Source organism: Ctenopharyngodon idella, chromosome 23 (assembly GCF_019924925.1).
Source record: "Ctenopharyngodon idella isolate HZGC_01 chromosome 23, HZGC01, whole genome shotgun sequence".
NCBI lineage: Eukaryota > Metazoa > Chordata > Actinopteri > Cypriniformes > Xenocyprididae > Ctenopharyngodon > Ctenopharyngodon idella.
In genome coordinates this window covers 18,150,070-18,168,031 of record NC_067242.1, presented here as the reverse complement: position 1 = coordinate 18,168,031, position 17,962 = coordinate 18,150,070, and the positions used below count along the sequence as shown (strand labels likewise).

Sequence of the window (17,962 nt, the reverse complement as noted above, 5' to 3'; positions counted from 1 at the left end):
GCCTCAATTACCTGTGTTCATGCTGGTGGTTTCACAAGATAAACAAGAAACCTGATGGGTAAAGGTCTATATTAATACCAATTTGACAAAAAAAAAAAAAAAAAAAAAGATTTAATGCTTATACTGAAATATTTTCTTGCTTTATAATAATCAATTGAATAAAGAATAACCTTGCTTTATAATAGTCATTCATAAACTGGCTATGGAGCAACTTTTCTTTTGGACAGAACACCTTGAGAGCCAACAAAGCTGCCAAAACACATTTTGCTATACAAATCATTTAAAGGGAAGCCCATTTGATATTACTGCAGACCATCTGCACACACTAATGGACAGCACAGAGTCTGTTTGTTTACAGGATAACGCTATGGCGTGCAAAACCAAAATGCATTAACTACTGTACACATTTTCAAAACTGAGTTATGGCTGAAATCAGATCTCTTAAACCAAGGGGTTTCAAACAGGGGACCCCCAGACTACAATTTTTCTCTCACAATTTTTTCTGTGGACCAAGTGTTAGAGAGTCCACGGAAAATTTGAGAGAGAAATAAAAACTATACATATACACATATATATATATATATATATATATATATATATATATATAGTATAGTGTGTATATATATATATGGGGCTGAGAAATAGGTCTGCACGATTTATCGCACGATATGAAAAATAACATTGAACTTAAACGCGATTCTTAGTATGATTGTGAAATTGCAAAAGCTGCGATTATTTTTTTTATGCGCAGCTTGTCAGTGAAGTATGGCTCCAAATGCTAATCCATCTGAAAGCACTTCGAGTTTGAGTCGCTTATAATGTACATTTGAAAAAGCAACACACATCAAACATCTTTCCAGACATGAGAAGCATTTATTAACATCTTGTCCAACAAAAGACAACATTTAATAACATGTTTTTACTCCAAACTCACTTCATAATGACAGTTTAGCATCCTTCTGTGAGATAATGTGGCTTCTTACACAGAATAAGGCAGTCGTGTGTTTATTAGTCGCTTCAATCTTCTGTTTATTCAGCTACTCAAACTATCATATTTGGAGTTTCTGCACAACAGCGCCCTCTGGCTTTCAGAATTTACTACTGATCACAGAGCAGTACAGCTCTGACAAGCTGCGCATAAAATAATTGCAGCCTTTGCCAAATCGCGTGTGGTTTAATCATGATAAATCGTGCAGCCCTACTGAGAAAGTAAAAAAGATATTAATCAAATACATTTCATACTAGGGATGCACCAATACAACTTTTCTAGAATGAGTCTGATACTATAATTTTTGGTACATTACCCAATATTGGTACATCATTGGTACACTGGTACATCATAGTTTACAAATATTGGGTAGAGAAACCAAAAGAATATGAATCATTTTAGTTGGCTTAATTGTTTCCTTCAGTTATTTTCATGCTTAATTATGTCTGTTAAATTTATTGTGCATACTTCTGTTACTGTTCTGTACACTGTTCATTCTATTGCTCTATTGTATTTCTTCTACAGCACGTATTTAGAGCCGCTACAGTGCAGCGGCACAGTAATGACATGACATTTTCCTGTAATAATAGTAGGGTAGGCCTACATGTTATACATAAATCACATAACAGTTCATGTTTTTACTTAGGATACATAAACGATTTAGTTTTAATCCAACTGACGCATGTGTGCTGAGTGAGCGATCAGCAATCAAGCGCATGCAACAGAAGTGCTCTCTCTCTCTCTCCTTACTGTCAAGTAACGTCAGTAAAAGTGCATCGTTTTGCTTTCTTTGCTATTGACATATCTGATCAAACTACAAACTTTTCAGCAATGCCTGTGAAAAAAGGGATGTGCACTCGACACGCTTGCGCGTCTATGCAGCTGCCCTCTCAATCTCAATCAAACATAGCATGCTTCACTTATCAGCTTGTGCACAGCAGCTATTCAGGCGTAAGTACTGATGTACTTATGTGTAATATTCTACATTTACTTTATTGACATCTTTCATCTCCACATCTCTGTTTGTTCTGTTGTCAGTGTTTCTTTGTCTAGACAAAAACACTGTACTGTACAAAAGGTATTGTACAAGTATGAGTACATGAGCACAGTATCAGGTATGGGTATCAGTGTATCCTTATATAATACAATATTTTTGTATATGGTTTGACTGAAATATGAATGCAACACGGACCAAAGATATGCTCAAGCATACCAGGTTTTTCTCATCATCGCAATGGCACTGTTTTGACTCGTTTACGCATATAATAAGCTCTTCGCAAGTTCTCAGCTGGTTAAAATATCATCATACGCATGTACATAAAATGACCGTTTCTGTCAGTTTTGCAGCAGCACATAGAATACTGCTGTGTTTACTTGCTATTTGCAAAATCCTGTCATTGCCACTGTAACGATGGACAAAACATGATAATAAAAGTCAATTGAAAGCCAGCTAATATGCACGCCGTCATTCATCTTGAAATCATATGATTCGATTTGAGTCTTTTGATTGGTTCTTCTGTGGACTTAAGAGGCTGACAAAAGCTGCGTCTCATTTCGAAGGCCGCATCCTGTAATAATAGCAAGTCGCATTTGAAGGCTGCATACATCATCGAGGCTGTCTCATTTAAGACAAGTAACCATTAGATTGCAAAGTAAGAAAGAAATTAGAGTATTTTACACCTCGCGAGGAATAACAGTCAATTTTATTACGGTTATTTTACTTAAATAAGACAATGCAACCTTCAAATGCGACTTCCGGAGGACGCAGACTTCGAAATGAGACGCTGCTAAAGGGAAGTTGATGCTGAGATTTAGGGGATTTGAAGTGAAAGTATTTGATGAACACATACTATGTGCAGAGAGCATTCATTCAATACAATTATCTCATTTTGAGGGAGGTGGCATTTAGCGGCTTTTGCATCTGAACTCTTCAAATGTAATGAGAAATGTTTTTTTTCCCTTTCCTATTTCCTATAGGTTTACACATCTAATAATACTCTGATAATGGGCAGAGCTAAATCAAATTTAATACAAAGTATATAGAAAAGATACTATTTTAAGAATTGGCTTTGGCTTTAGTATAGTGACAATAAAAAAGCCAATTACTTAATTCTGGAAGGTTGGAAGGAATATTTATTGCCAGCAGCCATATCACCCTGTAGCCCAAGACTGGTTACCCACTGAAGCTAAGCAGGGCTGAGCCTGGTTAGTACCTGGATGGGAGACCTCCTGGGAAAACTAGGTCGCTGCTGGAAGAGGTGTTAGTGAGGCCAGCAGGGGGTGCTCACCCTGTGGTCTGTGTGGGTCCTAACGCCCCAGTATAGTGATGGGGACACTATACTGTCAAAAAGCACCGTCCTTTGGATGAGACGTTAAACCGAGGTCCTGACTCTCTGTGGTCATTAAAAATCCCAGGATGTCTTTTGAAAAGAGTAGGGGTGTAACCCCGACATCCTGGCCAAATTTGCCCATTGGCCTCTGTCAATCATGGCCTCCTAATCATCCCCATATACTGACTGGCTTCATCACTCTGTCTCCTCTCCACCAATAGGCTAATGTGTGGTGGGCGTTATGGCGCAATATGGCTGTCGTCGCATCATCCAGGTGGATGCTGCACATTGGTGGTGGTTGACCAGATTCATAGAGAATATAACAAATTATTATTATTATTATTATTATTTTAGAATCGGGTCCCCAAAGGATTATCAAATTTGAGGCCCTTGGCATCAAAAATTTCGAAACCCCCTGCCTTAGACTATGATCTCTCCTGTGACAGACAGGTTTGGCTCAACTCTGCTCCGATCAGAGAAAACTGTTCATCCAAAATATGAGGAACTAAATGTGCTTAAATTGATTCCTCTTACAGGTTTCAATCTGTGTTTTACAGTCATTCCCAATTTTAATGTTCTTTGGCATATTCATATTATGCCATATGGACGATCTTTGTAAGCTCAAAAAAAAAAAGATCCAATCAGCAGTAAACAAATCAGACAGTGCAGACACATCTCTCTATAAGATAATAGTGATGGATGGAGAAGCATGATTGATAATTATAGTTGGTGTGCAGGTGAACCAACAGGAGCGCAGAGAGGAGAAGTGAAGCTTTTTGATCTCATTTTAGAAGCTGTCATGTGTAAATGTGCTGCCGCGCCGTGCCAGACCCAGAGTGGAGGGACTGCAGTTCTTACCTCATTTAGCTGTTTTTGAAGATGTGTGAGTCTGATAAAGCTATCAGCCATGCAATCCCTCAGCCTCAATAGACAGGCAGGTTGATAGCGCCAGACACTGCCGTCTATCTCAGCTGCTGGTTTTCCTTTGCATACTTGCCTCTCTGAGCCACTGAACATGTTCTTATCTCTGACTTCCTGCCAATGGTCTGATCGGACAGATGGCTGGCTGGAGAGGGCACCGGGGTGGGTTTGCTTCCATCAGAGGGGGGAAATGAATGTGTGTGTGGTGGCACATGCAACTTTTGATCAAAAACTTTAAAAACCTAATAGCAAAAGACGAGTATGGAAGGTCACAGTGCCTTCCCACTCCATCAAAGGCAAATCAAAGAACTAACTGGTGTGACAATTTCGAACAAAATCAGGCCAAAACGAAGTTTGTTTGGTGTTCGTTTTGGGAGTTCTAAATTTTCTGGAAAAGTTCACTCCGGACGGTAAACACTTTCAAACTACCACTGGTCCGTGGCGATTACATACAGTAATAGTAAGTGTGCTCTGAGGCTCTGCCTTCTTTGATGTACTGTAGAAATCTATGATTATTCTATGATTAATTTCTTCTGTTGAGTCTGTCGAGGTCAGATGTGAGTAAAAACATAAACATACTAGAGAGTTGCTTTATAGTTGAAATTGAACTTGCAATTCTAATTGAAAGAGACACTAGCTATGTTTCCATCCAAAGTTGTGTATTTAACTTATGTGCAAAATTGGAATATCGCATAAAACATTTGTGAGTAAAGCGTTGTTTCGATCCAGTGAGTCGAAGAGAACAAAATCATCACTTCCTGATAAACTGGCACTACATATCACTAATAAAAGTAAGAGAAGCCACTGTAATTTAATTTTCTTATATAATAAATTACTTGCACCTCAGACTGTGCAAATGAAACGCAATAAGTGTGGTCATGTTATCTTGCTTTTGGAGGAAGATGCCTGCAGTCGTGTCAAGCCAGTTCTGAGAAGTAATTATACCAAACCACATTGGTGACAGACTTTGCTCAGGCATTTCAGAATGACCAAAACAGCATTTTAGATGCTGTGCAATGAGATCGGTCCACTGGTTAGTCCAGTTATGCCTTTCCATCGCGCAAATGACTTTTTGGATGCGCATTGAGGAATTTATTTGGTAACTGTGTTTCCATTGAAGTTTATGCATGTTTTCTTATCAGATAAAAACATTTATCTGACTGAATTGAGTGCATGAGTTTTTTATGCGCATTTTTTAGAATTTATACACATTTTGGTGCTTCCATCCAGTGTTTTTTTTTTATGTGATATCCCAAAATGTGCACAAAAATAAGTGGATAGAAACAGCTACAAAAATTGTACTGTTTTTTTTTTCATCTTTAATATTGTAAAGCTAAAAAACAAAACAAAAATATAAAATTTTTATATACAATACAATTTTTGTAGCTGTTTCCATCCACCTATTTTTGTGCACATTTTGGGATATCACATAAAAAAAAAACAATGGATGGAAGCACCAAAATGTGTATAAATTCTAAAAAATGCACAGGGGTGGGGATCGTTGATCCTGGAGGGCCATTGTCCTGCAGAGTTTAGCTCCAACCCTAATTGAACACACCTGAAGCTAATCAAAGTCTTCAGGATTACTAAAGTTACAGGCAGGTGAGTGTTTTTTCCAGGGTTGCAGGACAATGGCCCTCCAAGATCAACATTCCCCACCGCTGCTTTAAAGCAATCTATTGTATAAAGTACTATATAAATAAACATGGTATATTACTCGTCCATAGACAGCAATATAATTAACACTTTCAAGGTCCAGAAAGGTACTAAAGACATCGTTAAAACAGTCGACGTGACTGCAGTGGTTCAACCTTAATTTTATGAAGCGACGAGAATAATTTTTGTGCACGAAAACAAAACAAAAATAACGACTTTATTCAACAATATCTTCTCTTCCCTGTCATTATCCTTTACGAAGGTGACGCAGTAAGCACAGTGAAGGCTTCTGTGTTTATGTCCAAATCCCGGCTCAGTATTGGCCAAAGCTACACACGTGAGCAGCACGACACATGCAGGAGAGCTAATAATGAGTCAGCATTCAGACGTTGAACCTGGAAGTGCTGGATGTAAACAACTTATGAGAATGACACAGAAGAGAAGATATTGTTGAATAAAGTCATTATTTTTGTTTTGTTTTTGCGCACAAAAAGTATTCTCGTCGCTTCATAAAATTAAGGTTGAACCACTGCAGTCACATCAACTGTTTTAATGATTTCTTCAGTACCTTTCTGGACCTTGAAAGTGTTGATTATATTATTGTCTATGGATGAGTCATATACCTCTTGGATTTCATTAAAAATATCTTAATTTGTGTAACTGTTTTTTTTTTCTTGTTTTTTTTTTCCTCACTGCTGACAACTTCGCTGAGAGTATATCGGAGCCTTTATCTGACTTTACTTTATCTTTGGACTGAGGGAAATCATGACAACTGATGCTTCTAACAGCTCTTGATTTTCTTACTATCTTCTTCTGACTACCAACTCAAGACTGCAGCGATAAGCCCAGCAAACTTTTTGATGGCTTCGCCACCAGGCTCAGATGGACAAGCTCTGGCTTGCATTTGACTTTTATCTCAGTTGCATTGTGAGGCCCAATGTTTTTCCGAGAAGACGCAGTTATGACTTTAAGTGAATTTTAAATAATACGTGTGATAAATCTTTTATTCATTCATTCTTACATCAAAACTGTACTGACATTTTGCCTTGACACTCTGGCCCTCATGAGAGTTAAAAGACAATGAAAGATGTTCACACTAATCTGGGCAGCCAATTATTTCTTCTTTTAAGCAGACCATTCCTTTGTTAATTTTCTTTCATTTTCCAATTAAACAAGATTAAACATAAAAGCATATCAACATGGCCATCCTGATTTATTTAAAGAGTCGTCTTTATGCATGCATAGTGAAGCAAGTTCTCAAAATCCTTTCTAGTGCTGGTCTCTCAGCAGAAACGAATACAAAGGCCTTTGTAAATCAGTGTCAGCGTCCAATACACCAGGGAGAGTGAGAAGATCAGAAGATCTATTCTTATGGTACTTTGGCATTCTCAGTTTTGGTCTCTGTAAATTTGTGAACTTGCCTCCAAAGTGGTACGTGCTTCCAGTTGTGATCTGGACAGGCGAGTTGGTTCTCACAGCTGATGCTTCATCCCCATCAATGGTCAGCATGGCAAAGTTCTCTTTGGCCAGGAAGCGAACATCATGCCATTCTCCATCATTCAGACCAGAACCTATAAGAAAAGATGGAAAACTATAAAACTAATATCCAAAACAATGTTGCAACCTTTTCACTGTTGACTCTGTCAAGTCAAAATATATCCTTTCCATACACCTTGAATTTTTTTACCGTAGCCTTGTCATAAAAAGGTCAAATTATCTGATATTTTAAGCCACTTATTAACCTACAGTAGTTATGATAGTTTTTCTCCATGATATTTCTTGTTTGATTTCTTTTTTCTAGCACATTGGTCATGCCACAATTTTACAGTTTTACTGTATTATCAAATAAATACAGCACAAGAGACTTCAAGAGATAATTCCAAACTACTTAACTGGGTCTTTTTTTCTAAAATCTTTTAATCTTTTAAAAGATTTTTTTTTCCCTTCATTATGATATCAGGACAGTTATATCCAGGGGTGCACATAAGTGGTACGCAGGTGCGCATCGTTTATTTTTACCGCGCATGCGCACCACTTATGTGCTGAATATAACAGTCCTGATATCATAATAAAGAAAAAAAAACATGGAGGGAAGCGCTTTTGAGTACCAACATTTTTGAGGACCGGTTCACAGGGACACGTTTATTTACTGGAGTAGGATTTTTCTTCATCTCTGGTAAGATAGCAATCATGATGATAAGTGTGTTCTTTAAGTACTAGGTGTGCAATGGATCACAGTTAATCCGTGATCCGTACGGATAAGGTCCAACGGTTCGGCACGCATGTGATTCGCGGATTAACTGCTAAATTTAACCATCATAGAGTGAAAGTTTATCATTTGGAAGTGTTTTGTCTCGCCAATTAACACATTCAAATGATTTTAAAAGTGGAAGAAGAGGCGAAAATCGGGACTCGCGAGCTGTTATCTGTGCGCACAGCCTCACCCCCCCCGAAACGCGTGCAGGCAGAGAGAGAGAGACACAGTCAGACAGCGCTCGAACACCAAATTAATTCCTCTTTCACGTTTACTTGCGCTTGAACGGACACATACACACAAAATTATGTCAAAATACCTGTCTCGGCAAGTATTCTCTCGGTTATGTCACAGGTGAACAGTTGAGAAAGAAACCGGATGTGTGTCAGTTATTCGGTCCGTGCTTTCCTTCTTAAAGTGACAGCAGCCTAATATTCTTGCTGTTGTCTGTGTCATTAATGTTAGTAAAATAAAAAAAATAAAATAAAATAAAATAAAAAATCATTATCATCATCTACCATATTTGAGAGAAAAGAAGATAGTGAGGAGAGCAGTCAGGAGGAAAGTGATGAGGACAGCTTTTAGGATATGTGTGTCGCGTAAAGTGTGAGTACCAAGCAACATCTCCAGGTGCTCCCTTGAGAACCAGACCAAAAAAGTTATGTGCACCCCTGTGTATATCACCTTTAAGCCCACCAAAAATAACTGTTACATTTGGTTTTAAGTTTTAGTTTCATGTTTTCTTGTCTTTTGTTTTGAAATTCTCATAGTCATTGTCTTGTGATTTCCCTTTTCTTATGTGATCTTGCCATGTGCTGCCCCTGTTTATTGCTGCATCCCAATTCACCTACTTATGTTTATGTATGCACTGTTACAGTATGTACTGTTTTTGTTAAAAAAAAGTACATACTTTTGAGTTTGTAACAAAAGTAGGCAAGCTTTGGGACATACTACTTTGTCATAATTGCATCTTTAACGGACACTTGTGCACCCTGACCCCAAACCCCTTTTTTGTAAACCTCTCTACTTAACCATCAATTTTTTTTTTTAAACACTTTTTGTTTGTGTTTGTAGTTCTAATCGAATCCTCGTCCAAAGCGCAATGGGTTGTGGGCAATATTAGCCGTCAGAGTGTGCACGGATCTGCACTTTGGATTCTAACCGGAAAAAGTAGACCAACCGGGTATCTTTGGAATATTAATTTCAACATACTATGATTTGGGACACACTAATTCTAATTTTGAATACTATTTAGGACGTATAGTAAGCGAATTGGGGCGCAGCATATGTGTCATGTTCTGATCTGGTTGTTTCGGTCATGTGTTTCTCAGTTCTTTTCTCATTGGTTCATTGTTTCATTGTGTTCAGGTATTTCTCATTTGCTATACAGCCCTCATGTTACCATTATCTTTTGTGTAGCTTTGTTCTCTGTAACCGCTGTTGGTGAGTTCTATGTTCATGGAGCAAGTCAAGCCAAGTCTTTATTTTGTTCATGTTTCATTTGAATAAATACTGCACTTGGGTTCAACTTCAGCTCGCCGTCAGTGGACTTATTACAATAATAAATTAAAACGAACATGCTCATCATTGAAGCGGTGTATTCAGGTCATTGTATGTATAAATTGCATTTTCAGTTTAAAAAAAAAAAAAAAAAAGAGTGTCACATCATTGACCCACATACATATAGTGAATGGGATTTTTACTTCTGGAATCCGACTGCTGCGCTCAAAAGGCTAATGAGAATAAAATAAGCCTCAGAGTTTCCATTGAGGGTGGATTCAATGCGACGGAGGTTGAGGTTAACAAACCCACAGCAACTGCTGATTTGACAGCTCTGATTGATAAATCAAAGAGGTGTTATTTACTCTGATGCCATCGTGAAGGGCAAAAGTCATCAGAACATAATAACCAGGTTGATGCTAGCTTAGAGGAATGAATTCCTTTCCACCATTAATCATGCACTGCTGGAAAGACATTACCTCATTGGAGGTCCCCAGTGGCCAGTTTACCAGTATCTGTCACACACCACAAAACACTGAACAACTGTTCTCTCCTTCCTGAGCGCTCTCACTCTCGGGCACAGTCCACTTGGTACGAACAAGGCCAAAGTACCTTACACGCCATTACCTCTGATAAATTTGTCTAAAGTTGCTGGTGATATGAAGGGAGAGCGCTTTCTGCCATTTACTCATAAGTCATCCATCAGTTTCTTTCAAACTCTGTTCATTTTGTGCTTGCGTAGGTGTATGAAGCGGACGGTGTAGCAGAAAGCTGGACATGCCTGTCACGAGCGTCTCTGTGGGACAGTTGGACAAACAGATGGCTTTTGTGTACATGATAAATTATGTTAAGCGCCGTAATGTGACAACACCACATCAAATGAGTGTCAGTGACGTCTGAGAGTTGGATGTACAAAGCTGATGAGATTAAGGTGTGAGCTGCATCTGATAATATCGGGATGCCCTGAAGAAAAAAATACAGCATAGTTAAGTTGGTTTAGCTCTTATATAACCAGATGGGTAACCAGCATAAGGTATGCTTTAAGTCAGGGGTCTCAAACTCAAATTGGCTGGGGTCCGTTTCTGTGATTGACACCTCATAGAAGGGCCATTTTAACAGTCAAGCACAAGAAAGCACAAAATTTCTGAAAATGTACTTTCCTTTGCATTATTTCTCATTCAAATTTCATTACTAAAATATTTTTGCCATACTTGTAAACAGCAGTGTCTCTAACATTGTTACATACAGTATTAGTTTTTAACAGTTAGTGCAAATATTTTCCCTTTATTTTAGCTTAAATAACATCAAAATTTTGCACTGAACAACACTGTACTGAACAAATGCAATCCCTGAATACATTTGTACACTATTCTATTTCTTGCCAGACACCTGGCAGCGCTTCTGCTCACACAGCTGAGCCACATTTGCCCAAGATGCCGTTTGAGCATCGGTAACGTTTATTGGTAGCATCGGACGCATTTCGGTGGTTTAAATCGACGCTCACGCGAGTGCTTTTACTGTAATTTAGGAAAGCGTGTTCATAATAGAAGCGACGCGAATGCGGTGCGCTCGTTTTTCCAGGCGCGCCTATGTCGCTGCGAGATGAAAACATCTCAACTTTTTTAGAATGCCGCAAGCGCACCGCAGGTCATGTGACAAGGACCAACCGATGAGCTTCGGCCTTTCCTTAACAACACCGAAAGCTCAGCCAAACAGCTGATCATAGCTGTACAGGGCGGGTTTTTATTTCTCATCTCCATAAATATATCTAGTAGTAGAGCTAATGCAAGGACTAGAAATCAACTTTTCTTTTGCTGAAACTTCCTCGTCATCGAGGAGAGCGCAGCTCATGGTTGCATAGCGACGACAGACACCACGGGAGGGAAAGCGCTTTTGAAAGAAGGAGAAAGTGGCGCGGCCGCATATGTGACGCGATATGTGAACGGCCCCTTAGAACGGCGACTTTTTCTTTGCATATCAGACAGTTAGCGTTTCCATTAAACTCCACGAAAAAATACTGCAGTGTCCTTTGCAGCCGAACAACAAATAAACTACGAAAGCCCCGAACCAGCTCTCATCAAATCTGCCTGCGCGCTCTTTTTTTTTTCATCATGTCATTCTTTTGAATATGGAATATGGTATGAGACAACTAGAGAATGATAATAATAATAATAATAATTTAGCGGGCCGGATTATGTTTTATTTTTGAGATCAGTTGCGGGCCGGGTGGAGGGGGAGGGGGGGCGTAAATGGCCTGCGGGCCGGCAGTTTGAGACCACTGCTGTAAGTAGTTTCATGCTGGTTAAACTTGTGCCAGTAACAGACTAGCACTGCACAAGCAGTGTAGTCCAATTCATGAACAAATGACTGATTTGAACCGGTTCTTTTGAATCATTCAAGAGACTCACAAACTCAGAAGTTATAACTATTTTACTAGTTATAACTATTTTCAGGGAATTCCATCTTGAAACAAAGCACTGAAGGCTTGTAAAGCTTGCATCAGTACAGTAGGAAAGATGATGAATCCAGAATATGAACTCAGTGTGTAATGTTGCATATTAAAGGGTTAGTTCACCCAAAAAATGAAAATTCTGTCATTAATTACTCACCCACATGTCGTTCCACACCCGTAAGACCTTCGATCATCTTCGGAACACAAATTAAGATATTTTTGATAAAATCTGATGGCTCAGTGAGGCCTCCATTGACAGCAAGATAATGAACTCTTTCAAATGCCCAGAAAGTTACTGAAGACATATTTAAAACAGTTCATGTGACTACAGTGGTTCAACCTTAATGTTATGAAGCAACAAAAATACATTTTGTGCATCAAAAAACACAAAATAAACACTTTATTCAACAATATCTGGTGATGGGCGATTTCAAAACACTGCTTCATGAAGCTTTGAAGCTTTACAAATCTTTTGTTTCGAATCAGTGGTTCAGAGCGTGTATCAAATTGCCAAAGTCACTTGATTTCAGTAAACGAGGCTTTGTTACGTCATAAGTGTTTCGAAATTTCAATGGTTCACGTGACTTTGGCAGTTTGATACACGCTCCGAACCACTGATTCGAAACAAAAGATTTGTTAAGATTCGAAGCTTCATCAAGCAGTGTTTTGAAATCGCCCATCACTAGATATTGTTAAATAAAGTCGTTATTTTAGTGTTTTTGGCGCACAAAAAGTATTCTCGTTGCTTCATAACATTAAGGTTGAACCACTGTAGTCACATGAACTGTTTTAAATATCTGTCTTTAGTACATTTCTGGGCATTTGAAAGTGTAAATTAACTTAACTGTCAATGGAGGCCTCACTGAGCCACCGTTTTTTTTCAAAAATATCTTAATTTGTGTTCCGAAGATGAACGAAGGTCTTACGGATGTGGAACGACATGAGGGTGAGTAATTAATGACAGAATTTTCATTTTTGGGTGAACTAACCCTTTAAGTGTTCTCTTAATAACAGTTTTCTATAGTGAAAAAGCATAAAATACTCTTGGTAATTAATGACGTATAATCTCTCTGATCACCAACACAACACTTGTCAGTTTTGTAAATCAAATGATGTTTATTTTGAATAATAAACATTCTGACTGAACAGTTTAGTAATGAGAGGAACATTTACGCTGTGAGCCTTCTCTATCATTCAGACAGTAATTAAAACTATCACTGACTACTGTGTATGAAAGAAAAAAATATATATTTATTTTACATGATATGCATCAGAGTTATGCACATTTGTGGGTAAATTAATTAAAGCAAAAGTTTTTATCAGCTTCTTTGTTACTCATCTAAAACAACAGAAGCTTCGTTGCATGTTTGTGGTACAAAAAATCATGTTAAATATATCATTAATCAGTGTTTATAACTGTTTAACAATTCATGAAAGGTCTATAATAATTTTAAGCCTTTTTTAATACTGTTTCATAAAACAACAACAACAACAAAAAACAATCATTAGTACAATTCTAGAATATTGTGATACATTTCTATTTACAATATCCACCCCAAATGCCCTCCAACCATAAAAAGTAACAACAACAACAAAAACAATGTTTCATAAAAAATTCCCTCAGTGTAACCATAATACACTCAAAGGTGCTCTAATTAGGTCAGAACGGTGTCTTGATATACACCTCCACATCATCACTGCGATCAGCCTTTTGCAACTCACCTAATTACACTACATTGGTGTGAAAGGGCAGCATCCCTGTATGAGTCTGTGAGAGACCCTGCGGTCATTACCCATCTTCACAGATTAATTAAGACAGGAGGAAACCCTCTGTTAACACAAAGTGGGTCCCTTGAACTCTGACGGATCAACCAACAGTCATTACTTTTCTACCTGCTTAATCAACTTTCCCATGATGACCTTCAGCTCATCAGTATCACACACACATATTTAGCCTCTCTGTTCCAATATAAATGAACTCCATTGACAGTATGCCCATAGACAACACCTCCCAAATATATTTTGATAAATGTCTCGTGGATTCCAGTCTCACAAAATCATTAAAGTGTGAATGACATTTGAAGGACTCGGCGCCCTTTAAAAAGCAGGTGCATCCTCATATGGGGTTCAAAGGTAGTGATGCAATTACAGCAATGCACAGCCTCCAGCTCTATTTGTCATCATGGTAAGTCTGATATTTGAGTATGTGGGTCTGGATAGGGCTGCAAACGGCTCAAGCCAAGAAGCCCCAGATGCAATAATGTCATCAAAAAGGATTGCTGGGAAAGTTCCCGCTTCCTCACTACTCAGAGGTTCACAGACACCAAACCATGATTAATGTTAGGCTTTGCCAGGAAAGAGCGCTCTTGGGAGAGCAAGAACTTCAAACTTCTGCTTTTCTATGAATATGTTTTTTGATACTAGAGTGTCTGAAATTGTCTTAGAAGCCGCTATTTTAAACACAAAGAGAGAAATTATGAAATATGTATCAGGCCTCTTCTGTCCATACCACAGAAGAATATTAATGACTTATCCGAGGGAGGTCTTGGTTATGTGACCAATTCTGATTTTCTACAAATTTCACAGGCTAAACTTTTGGAGGAAATTCAGCGAGAATGAATTGTGCAGCAATTTTGCACGTGTAGTTTTAGTGTCTGATTCACTGACGGACTTATGCAAATCAGGTAACAGCAAAAACGCAATAGAAAATGCACACAAACATCCCTTTCAAACTCAATGTCACTAGCACAATGAGCCTTGTGAATAAGGCACATTATGGAGCTGAATTGGCATAAAATGGAGGCTTGTTTGCACTGAAAATAATGACACAGTGAAAATTCATCACATTTGGACCTAGTTAAACTGCTTTGTGGGTGGTTAATGAGACAGTTTTCACACAAAAGTGATGCCGCTGTTTAGTTAAAGTTCTTTTATATAAACCTGATGACTGGAATCTGTACCTTTCAAAATGCTTTGTGACAAAAATACACTACCGTTCAAATATTTTGGGGTCGGTAAGTTTTTTTTTTTATATATATATATATTTGAAAGCAGGCCCTGTTGCTCACCTAGACCGAAAAAAACTGCAGTAGTAATATTGTAAAATATTATTACAATTTAATTTAATTTTTTTTTTAAATATATTTTAAAATGTAATATATTCCTGTGATGGCAAAGCTGAATATTCAGAAGTCAGTATTCCTGTCTTCAGTGTCACATGATCCTTCTAATATGCCAACTCTGTGCTCAAGAAACATTTCTTATTATTATCAATGTTGAAAACAGTTGCACTGCTTAATATTTTTTGTGGAAACCATAACACATATTTGTCAGGATTCTTTGATGAATAGAAAGTTCAAAAGAACAGAATGCATTAGAAAGAGAAATCTTTTGTAACATTATAAATGTCTTTACTGTCACTTTTAATAAATGTATTGCATCTTTGCTGAATAAAAGAATTCATTTCTTCTTCTTCAAAAAAAAAAAAGAAAATACGGCGGTGAACAGCAGTGTGTGAAACAGCACTTCAAAATAAAATATAATAAGATGTCTAAAATAAGTTTCATAATTAGATTGTTTTTGTTAGGACTCCAAAAAGACCTTTATTGACGCAATAAAATAACCTTACCACCAAGAGGGCATACATATTATCCGTTTTTGACAATGCATCAGCTATTTTGAGTGAAAACCCACTGATATTTGTCTAAGCACTGTTTAAGACCACATCCTGTTTAATTCATAAATCTAAGCTGACCTGGCACAAAGCTACAGTTTGCTTTCTATCTTGACTTTGACCTGTTGTAGGGTCCATTTCTTGAGGCACAGCCTGTGGGCTCCAGGGAACGGAGCTCAGATTCGCCATTATTGTTTGCAGAGGCTTTTGTGAGTGATGTAAAATACACATGACCACCCGATGGCCTTCACACATTCATCCTCGCAGAATCAGAAACAAAAAGCACTGGATGTGTTCCTTTAACTGCTACACACAGACTGAAGAAATCTTACCATATAGACAATTTTCAGCTTTATCAATTCACATAAAATGAAAAAGAAAAAAGTTACTATTAAATAACTGATGGAAGGACATAAAATGAGTGAAAAAGACTGTGTAAATGTCAAAGACTGTGTGAAGCTACGTCAAGAACATTGGATAATTCAGCAGAGGCCTGAGGGATAAATCTGATATTCTCTGCTCCCAGTCACCTCCACATATCACATTGATTTTTGAAGCTATCACTACCCTGAAGGGGACAGGAAAACTAGAGAGAGAACTCTTGTTTATTTCTGACTGATAAAATTTGACCATGGCACTGGCTCTGAAATAGACAATCCTCCTGTTTTTCCTCTGGAAAATTGACACAGTTAAGCAAAGTTCACAGGTCAAAGCTTTGAGCTTTTCAAAGCTTTTTATTCCCCCCATCTTGGCAAAAGGATGGCCTGGAGTTTTTAACTAGACATGAGCTATAAAACAGAGGGCACTGTAACAGACACTATCAGAGAGAGAACAGCTAAGATAACAGATCTCACACAGACATTATTAAAAATGGGCAAGTCATGGACATAAGACACCCTCTATCTGATCTTTCTGTAAATTATGGATGAGCTAAAGACAATAGCTCTGTTCCAATACCAATGCCCTGCTCCGTACCGCATACACAGTGACCCTGACCATCATGGAATCCAATAATTAAATGATTTGGAACAGTGGTTTTCAAAATTTTTAATTACAAGGACTCCAATTATGACCCCTTTCCTTTTTTTTTTTTTTTGGAAAAGATGATTACTTTCATTCCACAAGAATGCATTAAATTTATCAAAAGTGACAGCAAAGACGTTTACAATCTTATAAAAGCTTCTATTTCAAATAAATGCCTATTCATCAAAGAATCACGGATAAAAAACGTATCATGGTCTCTATAAAAATATTAAACAGTACAAATGTTTTAAACATTGATAATAATAAGAAATGTTACTACCGTAATCAGTAATGGCAGCTAAAAATTCAGCTTTGCTATTATAGAAATAATTTACATTTTTAAATATATGAAAATAGAAAACAGTTATGTGAAATTTTTATATTTCACTATATTACTGTTTTTACTGTATTTTTGGTCTTGAGCATAAAATACTTTTTTATGAAACATTAAATATACCAAACAAACTTTCAAAATAATAAATAATTATTAATATTAATTTAGGCCTACATATACTGCATGAAATAGTGCCATTGTGGTAAGCAGGGTGGGGCCAAGAGCCGTGGGAACGGAGCAACCGACCACACCGGTCTCGAGTTCCACGGAGGAGCTCCAGAAGGATAAAAGGAGGAGTGACAACAGTGAAGGCCTGGACTTTATGTTGTTGTTTTATATAGTTTATGCCACAGTCATCCGTGAGGGGCTTCTCCTTTACTTTCACTTTGTTGTTTGTTTATTTGGTGATTAATGTTATGTTGAACGTTCACCGCCTCCCGCCTCCTTCTCCCATCATCAACGTACTTCGTTACAGTGGTGCCAAAATCTGGGAGGAACGTGAAAAGCCCTTTCAAAAAGCCCTCGCTGATGTGGGGAATCCATCGAGCACAGATAGAGCAGAGTCTGCTTCCATGGACGCTTGAGGCTGTGGGCTGGAATGACTTGCCAGGGGTACGGAAGAGCACGCTGCCATCCGCCTGGGTTCTGGAGGGGTGGCTGCCATCCGTGAGGGGACGGAGGTTCGCCAGAGGTTTAGAGTCTGCTGCCACCTTCCAACGTCGGAAGAGCCGTCACCATCCACCAGGGGGCGGATGAGTCAAAGGCCGTCCACCGAGGGGGTATCCAGTGGCACAGTTAGGAATCGCGAAGAAGTTCTCCTGGCTGGTTAAG

At 38.1% G+C, this 17,962-nt stretch overlaps 1 protein-coding gene and 1 pseudogene across 1 annotated transcript in view; one reads left to right on the top strand and one right to left on the bottom strand.

The window, feature by feature from the left end:
• Positions 1-17,962, bottom strand: part of cntnap2a (contactin associated protein 2a) — a 394,941-nt gene that overhangs the window by 170,343 nt on the left and 206,636 nt on the right. The window contains exon 9 of the mRNA XM_051882071.1: positions 7,317-7,466. Within this exon, the coding sequence (XP_051738031.1) occupies positions 7,317-7,466 (150 nt within the window). The remainder of the gene's footprint in view (positions 1-7,316; positions 7,467-17,962) is intronic.
• Positions 3,127-3,243, top strand: LOC127506513 (uncharacterized; annotated as a pseudogene).